We start from the raw sequence: 15,942 nt of genomic DNA on the forward strand, positions 1-15,942 counted from the left end.
GATTATCAGGTCTGGAATTAGAAAATAATGCCATAATACCACAATATTTATTTGAATGATGGTACATACTTGATTTACAAATTAGATAAATAAAAGATGTATGATAATCAACTCATGTTAGGAACATGTAAGAAATTATTAGAATTAAATAATTCAAACTCAATAATAGACAGGCTTTAGTGAGGGGGTGTGTCCGGGGAGGTAGCGGACTCGTTACTGTGGCTACCTGCCCTGGCAACCAGAGCAGTAGTGTTACCAAGGAACCACAACATTTCACGGTTTCACTATACTGCGTTTTAAAAACAGAGATATTGTTAACCTTATTCTGCTGCGTGGATTTTTTTTTCTTGCTGTTAAAATGATTAGTTCAAACAGTAGTTAGCTTATTATTGTGGATTGCAGCTATATCTCCATTATTCTTGAATAAATAAACAGAGCCAGACTCTCCGTCCGAATAACTGAACTATCCCTCGGACAGATAGCGGCTAATTACTGATATACTTAACGTTTATATCATTATATCTTAAACGTCGCCGTTAGCTATCAGCAGCACGTAAGTCTGAGGGCACCATGTTATTAATTTCTAACAAAATGGAAAGTTACTAGTTAAGAGCAAAAACAGGGAAAGCAACAGAACAACATAACTCATAAATAAGATCCAACATCACACTGCTAACCTACCTTCTAGTAATCGAGAAATAAGGCTGTCTACGTTCAGCTCGCTCTCCGCCATATTTCTGATACTCAAACAGGCGGGTTTATGGGGAAATGTATCCCTGAGTAGTGACTTGTAGGCTGAAAGGAGGAGGGACGTCAGAACTGACCCAGTTTCTCCAAAAGTACAGCCAAAAGTAAACATAAACATTGTCATATTTTTGTATGGTTGTTGTTGTAGCTAACTAAAAACAGTACAATTTAAACACGAACGGATTTTAGAATTTTTATCATAGAAACTTTATTTTATAAATAAATAAGATACACAGATATGTATGTACACGTGCGTTCATGCAGATAATTCAGTTACATAAATATTAAGCATTTTTCTTGCAGCACAACATATTTTAGATGACATATTTATAGAATAGTTTCGTAATATTTTTTAAACTGAAATTAAACATGAGTCTTTAACATGAATGACATTGCTGCCACCACATTCAGAAATCTACTTCAAAGTATCTATCTATTTAAAGCGTGAAACAACACATCAAGCCAAAAAAAGAGACCTTCTTTTAAGGAAGTGAAATATTAAAATGGATCATAACAACATGTCAGTGTGTCTCATTTTAATTGTGAGCACTGATATCAAAACCCAGTTTCTTTCTTTTTTTCTACATTTTCTTTTTCTTTGTTCTGACGCTGACAGCAAGACAAAATGATCCAGGAGACAGCAATCCCAGCTAATAAACTCACAATTCCCACAACCACTGGCACCCATACAGGCATAGAGGAGGGACACTTTGGCCCAGTGCTGGGACTTGTGGCAGCTGTGTATGGAGGTATTGTAGGTACAGGTAAACTTGAAAGACTGTTCATTTTCGTGAAGATGAAGGGTCTTGCCTACAAGGAAGATAAAATGATTAGAAAAAGAATAATTACTAATTATGTCAGATGCTAATACATGAAAAACTTAAAAGAAAAATAATAGGCAAAAAAAACCAACAATCCACACCAGAAATTATGAGCATATAAAGCGTTGAATATTGAGTAGCTCAAAATGTTAATAGAATTATATTAAATAATGATATTTTAAAATAAAATGAAGATTAAATAATATGTAAATAATAAGGTAGTGACGCCAGAGACATTCATAAATACCTCAGAAGGGCAGTGAATCTTGGAGCGGTCATATGTGAAGTTGTTGTAGGCCTGCTTCTTGCCAACAGGCTCCAACTGTTGAGACAGAGAGAGAAAGAAAGTTATTTGTTTCAGAGCAACCAGATCCTCTCTGCTACAGTTTGGTTTATGAAGCCCACCATGTTGTTCCACAATGCGATGGCCATCTCAGCATGAGCACGCTCACTTATGTGGAAGCAGTCGACAGAGAAGAAACTTGTATCAGGCTCACCCACCTGGAGAAAAATAGTGAAGTAAATTCCAGCCTGAATACATTTGACTTTAGTGTTTTTGATGACATGTATGTCCCACAGCAACTTACCCCAATAAGAGGGATGAAGGAACTGTGTAAAAATGGTTGAAGTACAACAGCAAAATCTTCTTTTCCATCATAGCGATCACCAGAAATAAGACGATTTACTTCAACCTAAGACATAAAAAATAAAGAAAATTTTAACAATGACCATGAACTACATATTAGGTGATATTTTGAATACTTCATTAAAAACAATATGCTGTTACCTGGTATTTATGATTAATTTGTTTGATTGCTTCAAACTCTGGAGAGTTTTCTGATGGGTTGATAACGCATGGACAGTTCATCCTGTTTTTGTTTTTGAAAAAGTAGAGAGGGGTCATTTGTGTATTTCATCATCTCTTAAAAAATCTGATCTGTTATACCATTTTCACATCTTCATTCCTAAGACTATAATGATCACAAGCAGCTCCTTTTAACCCTTGAAGGCCAAATCCATGAAATAAAGATAAGAGAAGTCTAATTTTCTTTATTTGGCCTTTTAACCAAATTAAAAAGAATTACAATTATTTTTACATCTCACGGTGCCAAATTGTGCCAAACTGTGCCGAACGGAAAAACGCCTGGCCACCTCTTTACTCAAATCCCTGCAACTTTGTTGTGCTTTGCATCAGCTGGATGAAACTTTGTATATGTACTGTCCACATGTTGAGGAATGGTTTTCTGGGTGTTTTTGTCTTCAGTAGCAACTTTTAAAGCTTCTATATACTTTGAAATTCAAAGAATATTTAGGCGAGGAAAAAAATATGAAAATTTTCTCATGTTCCATCTTCAATAACTTTAAAACAGTAACATTTGTGGTGATTTCACTTCAGCCTTCACAAGTGTTAGCTTTAATTTGATACCAAGATAGTTTATGTAGTGTAGAATCACAGAGAAATATGCAATTGTATTTGAGTATGTCATTTTCAAGCCAAAGGACCCTTGAGGTGGAAGGGGTTTTAAGAGTCCGTTGTTAGCTGTAAGTGGCTAAAATCCACACCAATATGTCACCACTATTGGTCTTTTTCTAAATTTAGAAAGTTTAATGATATGCTTGTCAGATAATTGTTGTGTTACATATTACAGTTAATAATTCATGTCCACATGAGGATTCCTGCGCTGGTGTGGTGTTTGCACATGTCTAAAGCTTGGTTTGTGCACACTTGGTTTTCTCCCTCATCCTGAAAGTGTGTGTTATCTGCAGCTGTCATTCTTTGTACTGACTCTGCTGCCTCAATATTCCAGATATGATTTTATTTGCTTTAAAGTAACTGATAAAATCCTTTTCATCTGACCCTTTATTATTAGTATGGTTCCAGTGAAGTCGGTTGGAAAATTGCTGTGCATGTAAACATATCAAGTGTGAGTGAAAGTTATTTACTAAAAATAACAGAAATGTGTCAGAATGCAGGAAAAAGTTGTTGATATTCTTTTGGAAAAGGCTTTTCAGGAGATTCATGGGATAAAAATTACTGCAGTTATGTTACTGGTCATTTATAGATTGCACAGTATTACATGGAAAAGACTGAGAATCATTTTGCTTGGAAAATCAAAAACATCCTTCCCCATTCTACCTCCCCTAGAACACCCCACCACAACCCTTCACCTCTCTCTCTCTTCTGTCCTACCCCCTTCCTAACCACTATTCCTCCACCCTCCTATACACACATACTACATCCACAGACACATGCACCCCCACACTCCTCTATATACACACCCCTACCCCCTACATACACACCACCCCACTACCTCAGAAACCCACCCCTTCCCCCAATGGACTCATGTATTATCACACTCCCCCATACCCACCCCCACAAATACACCACCTCACTCCCTCACACACACACCCTAAACCCCCACATACTCATGCACCATCACACTCCCCCATGCACAAACCCCTACCCCCCAATAGACTCATGTATTATCACACTCCCCCCATACCCTCAACCCTACCCCCACACACATGCACCACAACACTCCCCATAGACACCCCTATTCCCCCCCCCCCCACACACACACACCACCCTACACCCTCATACACACACCCCTACACACCCACATACTCATGCACCATCACACTCTCCCAAACCCACACCCCCACTTCCTCCCCCCACACATGCACCTCAAACTCCTCCATGCCCCCATCCTCCCATCCACTTGCACCACCACACTCCCCCATACTCACCCCCCACCACCCACACACTCATGCACCACTATACTCCCCCATACACACCCCATACACACACACACAACCTATCCTCAACTATCTTGGTCCCGGCGCCACTACCAGGCACCAGGCTGACCTGGACCTGCCCCCACCGCAGCAGCAGATTCAGGTCAGCCAAACCCCAGAAGAATAATGTAAAATGATCAAAACAAAAATTACCTCTGCAGAAGCGAACATCCTAGTGTGTTCCTCTGGACAGTTTTCAACAGACTTATCTGCATTAGCTCGACAACATTTACCAATACCCTTGGTATCTGAAGATCCCAAAAGAAGACAGGATGAAAAGGCAGAAATATTTTGTCACTTCAGCTTGTGAAAATAATTACATTTATTAACTTTTAATAACTAAATAATAATAATAATAACTAAAACATACCTCTTTGGATAGCATGTCCAAGCTGAGTTGAAGATGGTGACTGTAGTTTGCAGGTGACAGATTATTCTACAGACATAAAAAACAGAATGTAATAAATATCCAACAAGAAATGTTAATTTTTCATAAATTATATGAATTTCAGGAAACACTTACTTGGTCTAAGCAGTAATTACAAAGATCATTTCCCCCAATGAATATTGTCACAAGTTTCCAGTCTTTTTCAAAATTCACTTCCTGTGCAACAAATGTACAAAGCATGAGCACAAAGAAAATTAAATTAAAACGGAATCTGGAGCTTGGTTTTGTTGGAAATCTCACCTTACTTTCTTTCATGCTTTTAATTAGTTGTTGGACTTGTGCAGAAAGTTCTCTGTCAGAAAGTAAATGTGTTATAAGACTTAAGAGGCAATGGCATGCTTTCAGAGAGTTTTACCCACATTAATAACAGTAAAAAGAATGAAATAAAATAGATACATACGAGATCTTTGCTCCAGGTGCAGCCATGTTAAAGCCTTTTTGTGTTGGCCATTGACCTTTGGATGCACCCTTTAAGAGTGGGTTGAACATCTTCAGGATGTCTAAAAAGAAGTAAAAAAAAGGCAAATAACATAAAAAAAATTCCATGCAGAGTTATTGTAAACCTACAGAGGAATTATAGAAAGCAGCGCTAACTGTTATGTTTATTATTTCTGTTGAAACTACCACCCACAGCTGACTTTTGTACACAACACAGCAGCCATCCAGATGTTGTCCATACAATGTAAGTAAACCCTGTGGTCATAACGCCGTCTGTACATATTGTAAAATGTGACCTCCAGAGGTTTCCGAGATTCCGAGAGCTTTCTTTCCTGAGTATTTATAATGTAAATTTTATGCCTCATATTGTTATTAAATTAACAAATTGTTCTGTAATAAACTCACTTGGCAGAGTGGTGACAGTATCCAGAGTTTTATACCCTCCAATGCTGCAATAAAAAGCCCACAAACATTAGTGTGATTGCAAAAAATGACTGGAAAATAAACTTTTTCACTCTGAAGACACGTGATACCTCCAGGACACCTCTCTATAATTTTTACTGAGCTCAAGAAGGTTTCCTGCTTTTGCACCAGTTCCTGCCTGTGAATAGAGTACAAAGAAGCCTCAGCTCAGGGGATTAATCGAGATCATAAAACTCTACAACAAAGGCCAAACACATGAGCATCAAAGAGTGGAAGTTATCTGGCTGATAATAAACTGATTACAGAGTGCATAGTTTAAAATGACCTTGTAGATAATGGTTATCGTTGGACATTTTAACAGAAAATAAATTAAAATTTCTGAGTTTAATGATAGAAAATAATTAACTGGGCATCATTGTGCAGTGGGACTTACTGTTATAGAATCTCCCAGTGCCGCCACCACCTGAATGTCAGACGGTCTCAGCTTGTGAACTAAAAGATAGAAAGCAATTTAAGCCAATCAAATAGTTTGTTTGATAACTAATTACAGGTTCTTATACAATGATTATAAGCTGTCATGGAAGGATAGTGGTCTGTCTCACCAGAAGTTGGCTGAATTTCAGATGGAGAAACAGTCCCACAGGAAAAGTCACTTCCCCAGTTCTGGTCAGAAAATAAATTCAAAATCATTCAACGTTTGTTTCAAGTTCAAGAAAATTAAGTGTGGTTAAAGTAATCATCAGCATAAAAATGGAAATTATGTTAAGATTATGGAGAATTTGATGGAGATGATTTTTGTATTGTGTTAAATGCAATGTGCTGAGACCTGAGGACAGAACCACGTGTTAAACCACCATTAACATCAGAAACCTCTTATGTGCCATTCCCAAATATTACACTAAGCAACGAGAAAAATGTTACTTGACAGATTTACCTGAGATACCAGAGGGTTATTTCTTTACCTGTGTGGGACATGTGATGGTCCATGTTGTTATGAAAGACAAAGTAAAAAATAATTCCCATCTTAAAAGAGCAGTTTTGGCTTTTGGTGAGTTTCCCTTCATGGATCTTGGTTTGTAAAACAGTGTTTATTCATATAAAGAAGCTGCTTTTTTCAAATAGATAAGCTATCATGTGGACATTAGAGACTTACTGTAATGGGTCCTGGTGTTGGAGCGGGGCCAGAGTAGATGTAATCACTGTTGTTGTACGTCCGAATGAAAGGTGAGGACTGTTAAAAGATTGAAAAGCGTGCAAGATCATAAATTTTGCAGCTTCAAAATTTAGTCGGTTTTAGAGAAATGTTGGCTTTTCACAAAACACAATATCTTACTTTTGTGGGGCACTTCAGAGCTAAAGAGGGTTTAAACTCCTGTTTGGAGGTTTTATTGCCAACAGGCTCCAGCTGCAAGAAAACAAGATATTCAGTGATGCATTTAACAACAAACAGATTACAGACAGAAATCGAAAGATTTAATTTTACTGAAAGACACGGCAGATGGAGGATGGTGATGATGAGTACAGGTAGTCTACTTATTGTCAGATTGTTCATTTTTTTTCTTTTGTTTTAAAGGGCTACTTTCACGCAATTTAAAAAGAAAAACATATAGAAAATAAATGTTTTTAAATGCATTTTTTATTTATACAGTAACTAACTCATGCTAACAGGGTCCGTTTTTTAAATCACTGTTATTAATATTTCACCTACTGATACCTAAAAATTATTTTACTATACTGTATACCAAGAATGAAGACAACTGTCTGTTTTTATTTACCATGTTGTTCCAAAGGGAGCGAGCCATTATGGTCTGGGCCTTCTGGCTAAGGTGGAAGCAGTCAGCACTGAAGAAAGATCGATCAGGATGGCCATCCTAAGGGAAAAAAAATGCAAAATGTCTCACATTTAAAGCCTATAGAAAATTTTATTACTTAAATTTCACACATAATGTTGCAGAGAAAGTCCAGGCCCATGTAAATTGAAAAGAAGTTAAGTATAAATAAATAAGATAAATACAAAAGATTACATATATATATATATATATATATATATATATATATATATATATATATATATATATATATATATATATATATATATATATATATATATATACATTCACTGTTGGAGTATTGCTTAGAGGGACTGTCAAAGTTTGAGTTTGCAGACCAGTAACAGCAGATAAAACGGGTGCTATTAACTTCTTGCACTGAAAATAAATTTTTAAATATATAAGGTTTACCTGTCAAAATAAGTAAATATTTCCTTCTTTAAAATGTTCATCAGTGTTTCTGTGGATTGGTAGGGTTATAAATTTCTTTTTTTTAATTTTTAACTTGATGAGTTTAATTTATTTACAATAATGGCAAATTATTAAGATTTCCAGTATTATCAGTCAAAACAAACAAAAAAAAAAAACTTGGCCATAAAATAAAGTAAATCCCAAAATGAGAACGCAGCACCCACATGTTAAAAAAAAAAAAGAGAGAGAAAAAAGAACTTCATGACTGACCGGCAGTCTGGGGACGACGATTTCTCTAAAGAACGGTTGTATGACAACAGTGAAGTTTGGGTGAGTATCATATCGGCCTGACTCCACAATCTCATGCAGTGCATCCTGAAATCACAGAGGCAAAAGAGATTGTCACTCATGATGATGAAGTCTTCTCTCCCAGTCACATTATTATTATTCTTTTTTTTTTTTTTTTTTGCCATATTTATGTTTTACCTGATAGCCTTTGTTAATCTTCTCCAAATTATGAAGCGATTCGGAGTTGGGTTTTGGCAAAACAACACAGGGACACAGAATACTGGCAGCAAAAAGATGATAAGGTTTTATAATGAGTTAAATCAAAACCCAAACTGGATGATTTTCAGCCAACATTTTTAGGTAGAATTTTAATCAATACTCACTTTACCAGCCAAGTTGGGCATTTAAGTGATGGGTCAATGTGCATTTCTCTTAGAGGTGTAATATGGAGAGACTCTACAAGGTTCACCAGAGCCCGAGGGACCTAAAAATGATTAGTTTGGTTAATGGCTGCAAACAATTAACTCTGATAAAACACCGTAAATATGCTTATCTGTTGATTACAACCTCCTTGTGAAGATAATCCAGGCTTTCTTGAACATTACGGACATAATTTTCTACAGAGAAAAGGAGCTGGAAAAAAAAGAAAGAAGAATATTCAGCTTAAATTTTCCTTTAAGGTCTCTTCCAAAATGAATCATTAATACTCACAGAGTTGTAGCAGTGGTCGCAGGCATCATTTCCTCCAATGAAAAGGGTGATCAGCTTCCAGTCTGATTCAAAGTTGATTCTCTGTAAGACAGAAGAACTTTTCTTAAATTGTACTGCCTGTTTTTCCATCTGGAAGCTAGATGTCATGTGTACTCTGGAGTTAAAATAGATAGTTACATACTTACAGGGTCATTTTTCATCCTGGCCACTAAGGCTCGCACCTGTGATGGTACATCCCTTGAAACAAAAGTGAAAAAAATAGATATATCTAACTTGTGTTACTCACAGTTCAGTGAAGACCAATGTGATCTCACATTTTAACTCACAAGTTGGTTTATGTAACTTAAGCATTACATACTACTTCTCAAAAACATCAATATATGCAGTTAATAACTATTACATACACATCAAAGTCTCTTGTATCTGTACTGTTAATTCTATCAACATAGACAGGTATTTTTGCCATCAGCAGGACTTACTTGCTCTTTGCTCCTGCTACAGCCTGGTTGAGGAAAGCTTGAGGACTGTCTTGCCTCCCCACACCAAGTGAGTAACCCGTCAGGTTGTGGTTGAAATGCTTCAAAATGTCTGGAATGAAATAAAAAGTAACAATGATCGTCAACCTTTGAGGGCCTTAGCAACAATTAAATTTGATCAATTTTGGAAAAAGAACAAAGCCATCTCAAAAACTCACTGGGCAGAGTAGTGACAGTTGTAAGGTTTCCATCACCACCGATGCTGCAAAAAAAGCACATAAAATTACGTTTTACTTCATGAAAATTACCTGTTCTGCACATAGCATATAACATTAAGACTATGCTGCAAAATTGTGTGAAAACTGAACAGTCATGACTCACCTCCAGGATAAACCTCTGTACTGAGTCAGGACATCCAAGATATTGTTTGGGCTTGAAGCAATACCGTTCCCAGCCTGCATTGGACAATTTTTTTTAGCAAAATGTTGGAATTAGAAAGGGCCTGGATTTCTTAAAATGTCTTTATGATAAGGAAATAAAAGAAGAACATACTGTCAAAGAATCTCCTACAGCCGCCACTACTTTGATATCGCCAGGCCTGAGTTCATGGACTGTAAAAACAGGAGATATTTTTGGGAAGTCAGAACAATTACGGCTCTAAATCCTATAAATAAGTGGCTAGATGCTGCGATGGAGTGGCGAGCTGTCCAGGGTATACCCTGCCTTTCGACCAAAGACTGCTGGGATAGGCTTCAGCTTCCCCGCGACCATTCATTTGATTAAGCAGTTAGTATAATGAATGAATGAATTAAAGTGGCCAAACAATATTAAGTGAGAGAAATCATTAATAAATAACTTATAACACCTGGACATTTAATGACAAAGCCATGTATAGCTGAACAAGACAGCTGTTTTAATAGGTTTGTATTACTGATTAAAATTATTTTTTAAACAAAGAAGATACAAAATAAATTTGGCAGACAAATCCAAAAATGATAAAGATGGATACTTAAAAAAAAAAATGAAAACCATAGAAAATTTTATTTTGGATTATGATTTTGTCTTGCATCATTTTAATATTTGTAATTAACTGTAATTTTAAGTCTGGAAGAAAATGCTTATATGAGAAAGGAAATGCTGGTATAGCATCTTTTTTACCTGAAGTAGGTGTGGAGGCTGAGGGGCTGAGGTCCTCGCAGGGCATATCTGTCCCTGGAAGCTGACAAGATGACATACAGAGAAAGATTAGAAGCTGACAGCCGGCATGCAGCAGGGCCACAACCTCCATTTGGTTTGGCTTTGAACAATACTCACTGCCTGAGGGAGAGATGAGGCTTCGCTGGGATGATATGAGGGAGAATTTCCCTCTGTGCGCAAGAAGGGTCGGTCCTTGCCAGAGGAAGAAGGGAAAGTACATTAGCATAGCTCAATTATCATTTCTACATCTGTTGGCACATGGACATGCTGTATTAACTCTTTGTGTGGGTTTCCTGCATAGTTTTTCACCTCTGATGGACATGGCAATGTGATAATGTTCCCATTGTCCTCTGTTTTATGTTGGTCAACTGTGGGCTGCAGCTGTAAGACAGAAAAATCATTGTTTTTGTTCATAATTGTGAGACTGAGAACACAGTGTGACAGAGAAGGACAATGGATTTCACTTTGACAGCTTCAGGCCTCACCAGGTTTGTCCACATCTGCACCATCAGATCATCAGTGTGTTTTAACTCTTCAAACTCAGAGGCAGGCTTTCCTTTCTGTAATAAAGAAGACGATTCAGTGTCAGAAACAGCTAAATGAAGAGAAAAGTTATACTTTCAACTGCAAGTAACTCACAGCAACAGGTGAAGGGTCTCTGATAAAAGGTGCGTCTTGCAGTGTAACGGTGAAGTCATCTCTGTAACGGTACCAATTCTTTTGTACCATAAGCTCACCCAAGGAGTCCTGAAAGTAGAAGAAACTTACCATAAACAGGCTCGATATATATTTGTCCAGGAAGCTGTAAAATGGCTCGACAGCATCAGCTTGTTTTCCAGCAAACAAAATGCAAACAAACCTGTAGCGCTTGGATTAGCAGGGCCCTCTGAAGCCTAATTTCTCCATCACTGACATACAGACACTTCCTGTCAGATTTAAAACAGAGTACTTCATTAAAACTGAATTTAGGGGGATGTTTTTATATGACATATGAGACATGATTTCATAAGACAAAGGTTTATATATGAGAAAAATTAACCAGAGAAAGTGCAACCTACTTCCTCTGAACAGTGTCATGCTCTCCATCCCATAATGCAACACTGACAACAGTTCGTTCCAGCTGCAACACAGTTAAAGTAAAAACAAAAAGAAAAAAGACAGAGTATAATAATTGATAACAACATGATGTTAAAGAATGACAGTACTTAAATAAAAATGACCTGAGAGTGCATCAGCTGCAGAGCCTCATCCACCTCTTCAACCACTCTTTTAATATCCGACAGCACCTGCAGCACAGACAGAACAATCAGACAGAACAGAAACTGCACAACTCTTCAACACCACAATTAATCCACTTTCCCACTCAACAATGTCCTGCAATGAGCTCAACACTAACACCAGCTACAAGTCTCTTGAGGAATCCAATTACAGAACCTTAAGGAAAGTTTAGGAATGAGAGTGTGGTGCTGATAAAGACAAATAACTTGGACTCTGTAACTTCAGCATCAGATGAAAATACACTAGATAAGCAAGTGATTTTGACTCGAGGCATTTAAAGCCTACAAGGAAGAACAATATCTTTATAGCTCTGTTTACCTGTTGCTGATCGCAGGCACACAGCTGATCCATCTGGACAAAGAGAAGAACCAACTTCCAGTCTCGATTTGCGTCAGTGTCCTGTTGGGTGAAAAGAATTCACATTAGTTACCTAAAATTGTTGGTAGCTATCTACGTTTGTCATTAAATACTAATACTACTCATCCCTTGGCACTGTTGTTTATTATTTCCAACTACCTACATATAAAGTTTTTCACTGTGTGCAAAGTTAGTATTAAGACAAAAAGTTTCAAAATACAAAGAACATTTGTACTGATGGCATACAAGGGTTTTCATGGAAAATCTTATTAAGTAAATGATTTTCTGTAAAAACTGCTATGACACACAGTTCTTTGTAAGACATTTCCCCAAGATATTCTCTGTAAGAGTTATTTCACATTATTTAGGAGTAATTTTCTTCTCTTCCACTTTCATGCAGAAGGCTTATCGTGAACAACTCAGATTCCGGATAGAAAAAAAGTGAATATCTACCTTGTTTGTCTGTAGATGGAAAGAAACTTCCCTTGCCTGCTCCAATAGAGTCCTACATGAGACAATGGCATGAAAATTAACCTTTATTTTTGTAACTGACATAGCTGTAGTCGCTCGATATCTGTCATGAAGCAGAAGAATCCGTCTGTACCTGAGTGGAAGTGGCTGAGTGGAGTCCAGCTCAGCTTCATCTGAGAGCTGGCTGATCAGTCCAGGACTGAACACAGTCATAAGCTCTGATTAAGAAAAATGAACCAAAGTTTAACATTAAAACCCTGAAACACAGAGGAGCCTAAATGTGATTAATCAGGACATCAGGTGACCAATAACCAACTATTTAGAGTTTTTAGACTTAATTAGCTGAAAATTCACTTGTTCTGACATCTTGACAGAAAGACTGAGTATCTTTTGTTCAGATTTTTCTACTGAACCGACATGAGATGATTAAATATGTCACACTGGATTTAAAATTTCTTTTTCTCATTTCATCACATTTTCCCCCTTGAAATAAGTTATGGAATAATTCAGAAACAAATGTAGCTTGAAAAAACATCATGGAAATTAAGATAAGTTATTAGCATTAAAACCATACACCGAGGGACCACAAAGTTAATAATAAATGCAGATTAACCCATTTTGCAATCAAAAGCTGAAAAATATTGTATAATATTGATGTGGATGAAGTTAAATATCAGAGGATGCTTCAGTCTACAAGTGCTTTGTGTCAGACAGTATTTTATCGAAAGTACAAGGAGCTCGTGTTTTTACCTCCACCAAAGCAGACGTCATGTATTCAGCAGCGTTGCTTTGTCTGTCTGTCTGTCTGTTAGTTACATAACTCAAATTCTTGACAGATTTTGACTGAAATTTTTTAGAAAAACTAACAATAAGAATAATAAAGAACAACTAGTTAGATTTTGGGGGCTATCTAGACCACAGTCTGGATCCAGGAATTTTTTTAAAAGATTCTTTACTATGTAGAGATATAAACGTCCAATTAGAAAATACTGCCCATAAACACAGGCATAAAGAAACAAAAAAGAAAAACGAAAATTACAATGGCTTGGTGGAGGCTTGTGCTCTCTGAGTGCTTCTAGTTTCGTGGTTAGATGTCAAAGAGATATATAAACTACAGATCTGCAGATGGTAATGAGGCCCATTGTTTCAATTAATAACTTTATTACAGTTTATTTACATCGCACCTTTCACACTAAAAAAAAAAGCAATAAAAGCTAAATTCAAATGGTAAAATAAATAAAAAAAATAAAATAAAGGTGATACTCTGATATCACTATGAATGCTGAGATCTGAACAACAAAGATAGCACACGGTAGTGCAAGAGTATTCAGAGTGTATTTATCTTCATTTCCTCTAATACACAACTCACTTCAGAGAAAGTAAAATGTGCAACAAGTTATCTAACTTCAACAACCTGGATTTTTTCATTACATCAGAAATCAAGCAAAAAAAAGCAAAGAAGAAGCAAAACAAAATTGTAATCAGCCATTATGTATAAGAACTACAGAAAAAAATAAAGCAGTAAAGTTTTGTAAGCATAAGTAAAAGCATTAACTTACCCCTGAGTCTTGATAGGACTTTGGACAGTTCCGTACTGCAGAGGAAAACCACATGATGAATTTGAAGCCGGGTGATAAAAACCTTTCTGTATATTTGAAGAGAGGAGACTGTGTGCTCACCTGTGCTCATTAAAACCAATGGAGGAAAGCACGGTTACATCTGATGGTCTGACACTGTCAGCTAGAAGAGAAAAAAATGAAGAATTTCCCTTTTTACAAATAAGAAGCAATGCATGTGAGTAGCACAGTTACGGTATGTAGGTGAAATTAAAAGAAAAAAGCTGGGAGAAAACTTAAAACTGCAAAGCAAAGTGCACCATATCACCAGATAATGCACAAAATACCACATTATACACTCTCATGTAGCTGTTCATTAAATGTATGTTTGCATAGATTGTAATACAGTATAATCAGTAGAATATGTCACTTATAGATACCATGAATGAGTATATCAGCTTCAAATATTCACTGAAGTTGTAGGTCAGAATTATTTGAAATAGATGCTCATTACTGGAAATCAAAGTTTTGTGCAAATAAAAAGATAAAATTTTTTTCATGCATTCTTCTTTTTGGCAGAAATTAGGAGTGTTGATTATGAATCAGCTAATATATGATTTACTCACCAGTGGAGGGAGGATGCTGGGAGGGGAACGTCTGAGTGCAAGGCAGTCCAGCAGCTGAAAGGTATCAAATGATACAGACAGTCCATGAGTCGCACTGAAGGTACAATTAGATGCTGTTTTTAGTTTGTAACAATCTTTCTACTTAATTATCCCAGTCACTCAAATCCATTTCACTCAGAAGATGCAAAATGAGTGCAAAACACACTGTCAGCAAATAGAGGTAAAAATATAGAACTCATGCATAATTAGTTGTGTTTTAAGGAAAAGTGTATTCTGTTAATCTAAGTACTAATTACTAGTTCTATAACAATCCATCTAATTCTTATAAATGTTCCAATTTTAAATATTTTCATTTGAAACATCAGATTTTTGCAAAACACAAAAATTGATTAGAAAAAGTCTTAAAATGAACGAGTGATAGATTATTCAGACCTGTTGTCCACGAAAGTCCCAGCAGGGAGACCAGCAGCAACTGTTGAAGCATCCTCTCTAAGTTTTGTTTCTTTTCCCCGTTTTCCTCTCAGCTCTGCCTCTTTCAGCTCTAAGCTCTCCTCTGTCATTATCACTATTACCTTTAAACTATCTGTGTAATAAATCTGCATAAAGGGGAGGGGACAACTTTTTTCTTCAAAGGACACGGTCAAGGCTTTACAATGAAGCAATGATGCCGATAAGATCAGAATAAAACTTTCTTTAAATAAAAAGGTGATAACAGCGAATCTGTTCCTGGTAGTTAGACTTTCTTTCTTACATTTGTCCTTTCTGTATCATTTAATTACAATTTAGGCAGATAAACACATACTGTAGATTTTTTTTTTTTCAAATCTATGTAAGATGATATAATTCTGCTCTGTGATTATATTCACAATCAACCAAGTAAAAAAGGAAGATTCAAGTTTGGTGGAAGTTGTGTACAGCAAACAGATAATACAAAGGTCTGTTTTAAAAGACCAAATTAAGGTGAGGTCATGTAGTGCATTCTCTGCAAGTGCCAAGACCAAATCTGTCGCTTTAAAAGAAGCTTGTTTAGTACTTCTGTCCATTGTCTGTTCTTATCTTGTGGGATTCA

General features: G+C 36.5%; 2 protein-coding genes across 2 annotated transcripts in view; both read right to left on the minus strand.

The window, feature by feature from the left end:
- The window catches only part of LOC306767430 (serine/threonine-protein phosphatase PP1-beta catalytic subunit-like), a gene marked incomplete at its 3' end in the record, with an annotated part of 5,984 nt that extends 5,245 nt beyond the window's left edge, over window positions 1-739 (minus strand). Inside the window, exon 1 of the mRNA XM_079255427.1 lies at window positions 682-739. Within this exon, the coding sequence (XP_079111553.1) occupies window positions 682-733 (52 nt within the window). The 5' untranslated portion in view covers window positions 734-739. The remainder of the gene's footprint in view (window positions 1-681) is intronic.
- Window positions 740-1,302: 563 nt separating this feature from the next.
- On the minus strand, window positions 1,303-15,433 carry LOC306767146 (phospholipase B1, membrane-associated-like; the record flags this gene model as incomplete). Its single annotated transcript, XM_079255068.1, has 41 exons — window positions 1,303-1,557; window positions 1,816-1,890; window positions 1,974-2,069; window positions 2,156-2,260; window positions 2,356-2,437; window positions 4,518-4,612; window positions 4,735-4,800; window positions 4,888-4,968; window positions 5,053-5,104; window positions 5,213-5,312; window positions 5,656-5,699; window positions 5,784-5,851; window positions 6,107-6,165; window positions 6,276-6,336; window positions 6,827-6,904; window positions 7,007-7,078; window positions 7,449-7,544; window positions 8,184-8,288; window positions 8,400-8,481; window positions 8,585-8,685; window positions 8,769-8,834; window positions 8,913-8,993; window positions 9,098-9,149; window positions 9,392-9,500; window positions 9,607-9,650; window positions 9,770-9,843; window positions 9,941-9,999; window positions 10,547-10,607; window positions 10,703-10,777; window positions 10,895-10,966; window positions 11,071-11,145; window positions 11,225-11,332; window positions 11,445-11,511; window positions 11,644-11,705; window positions 11,806-11,871; window positions 12,182-12,262; window positions 12,674-12,725; window positions 12,825-12,909; window positions 14,251-14,285; window positions 14,874-14,927; window positions 15,306-15,433. The coding sequence occupies 41 exons, from the start codon at window positions 15,431-15,433 to the stop codon at window positions 1,303-1,305; spliced, it is 3,279 nt and encodes a 1,092-aa protein (XP_079111194.1).
- Window positions 15,434-15,942: the final 509 nt, after the last annotated feature.

This window comes from Telmatherina bonti (assembly GCF_933228915.1).
Source record: "Telmatherina bonti genome assembly, chromosome: 16".
Lineage (NCBI taxonomy): Eukaryota > Metazoa > Chordata > Actinopteri > Atheriniformes > Telmatherinidae > Telmatherina > Telmatherina bonti.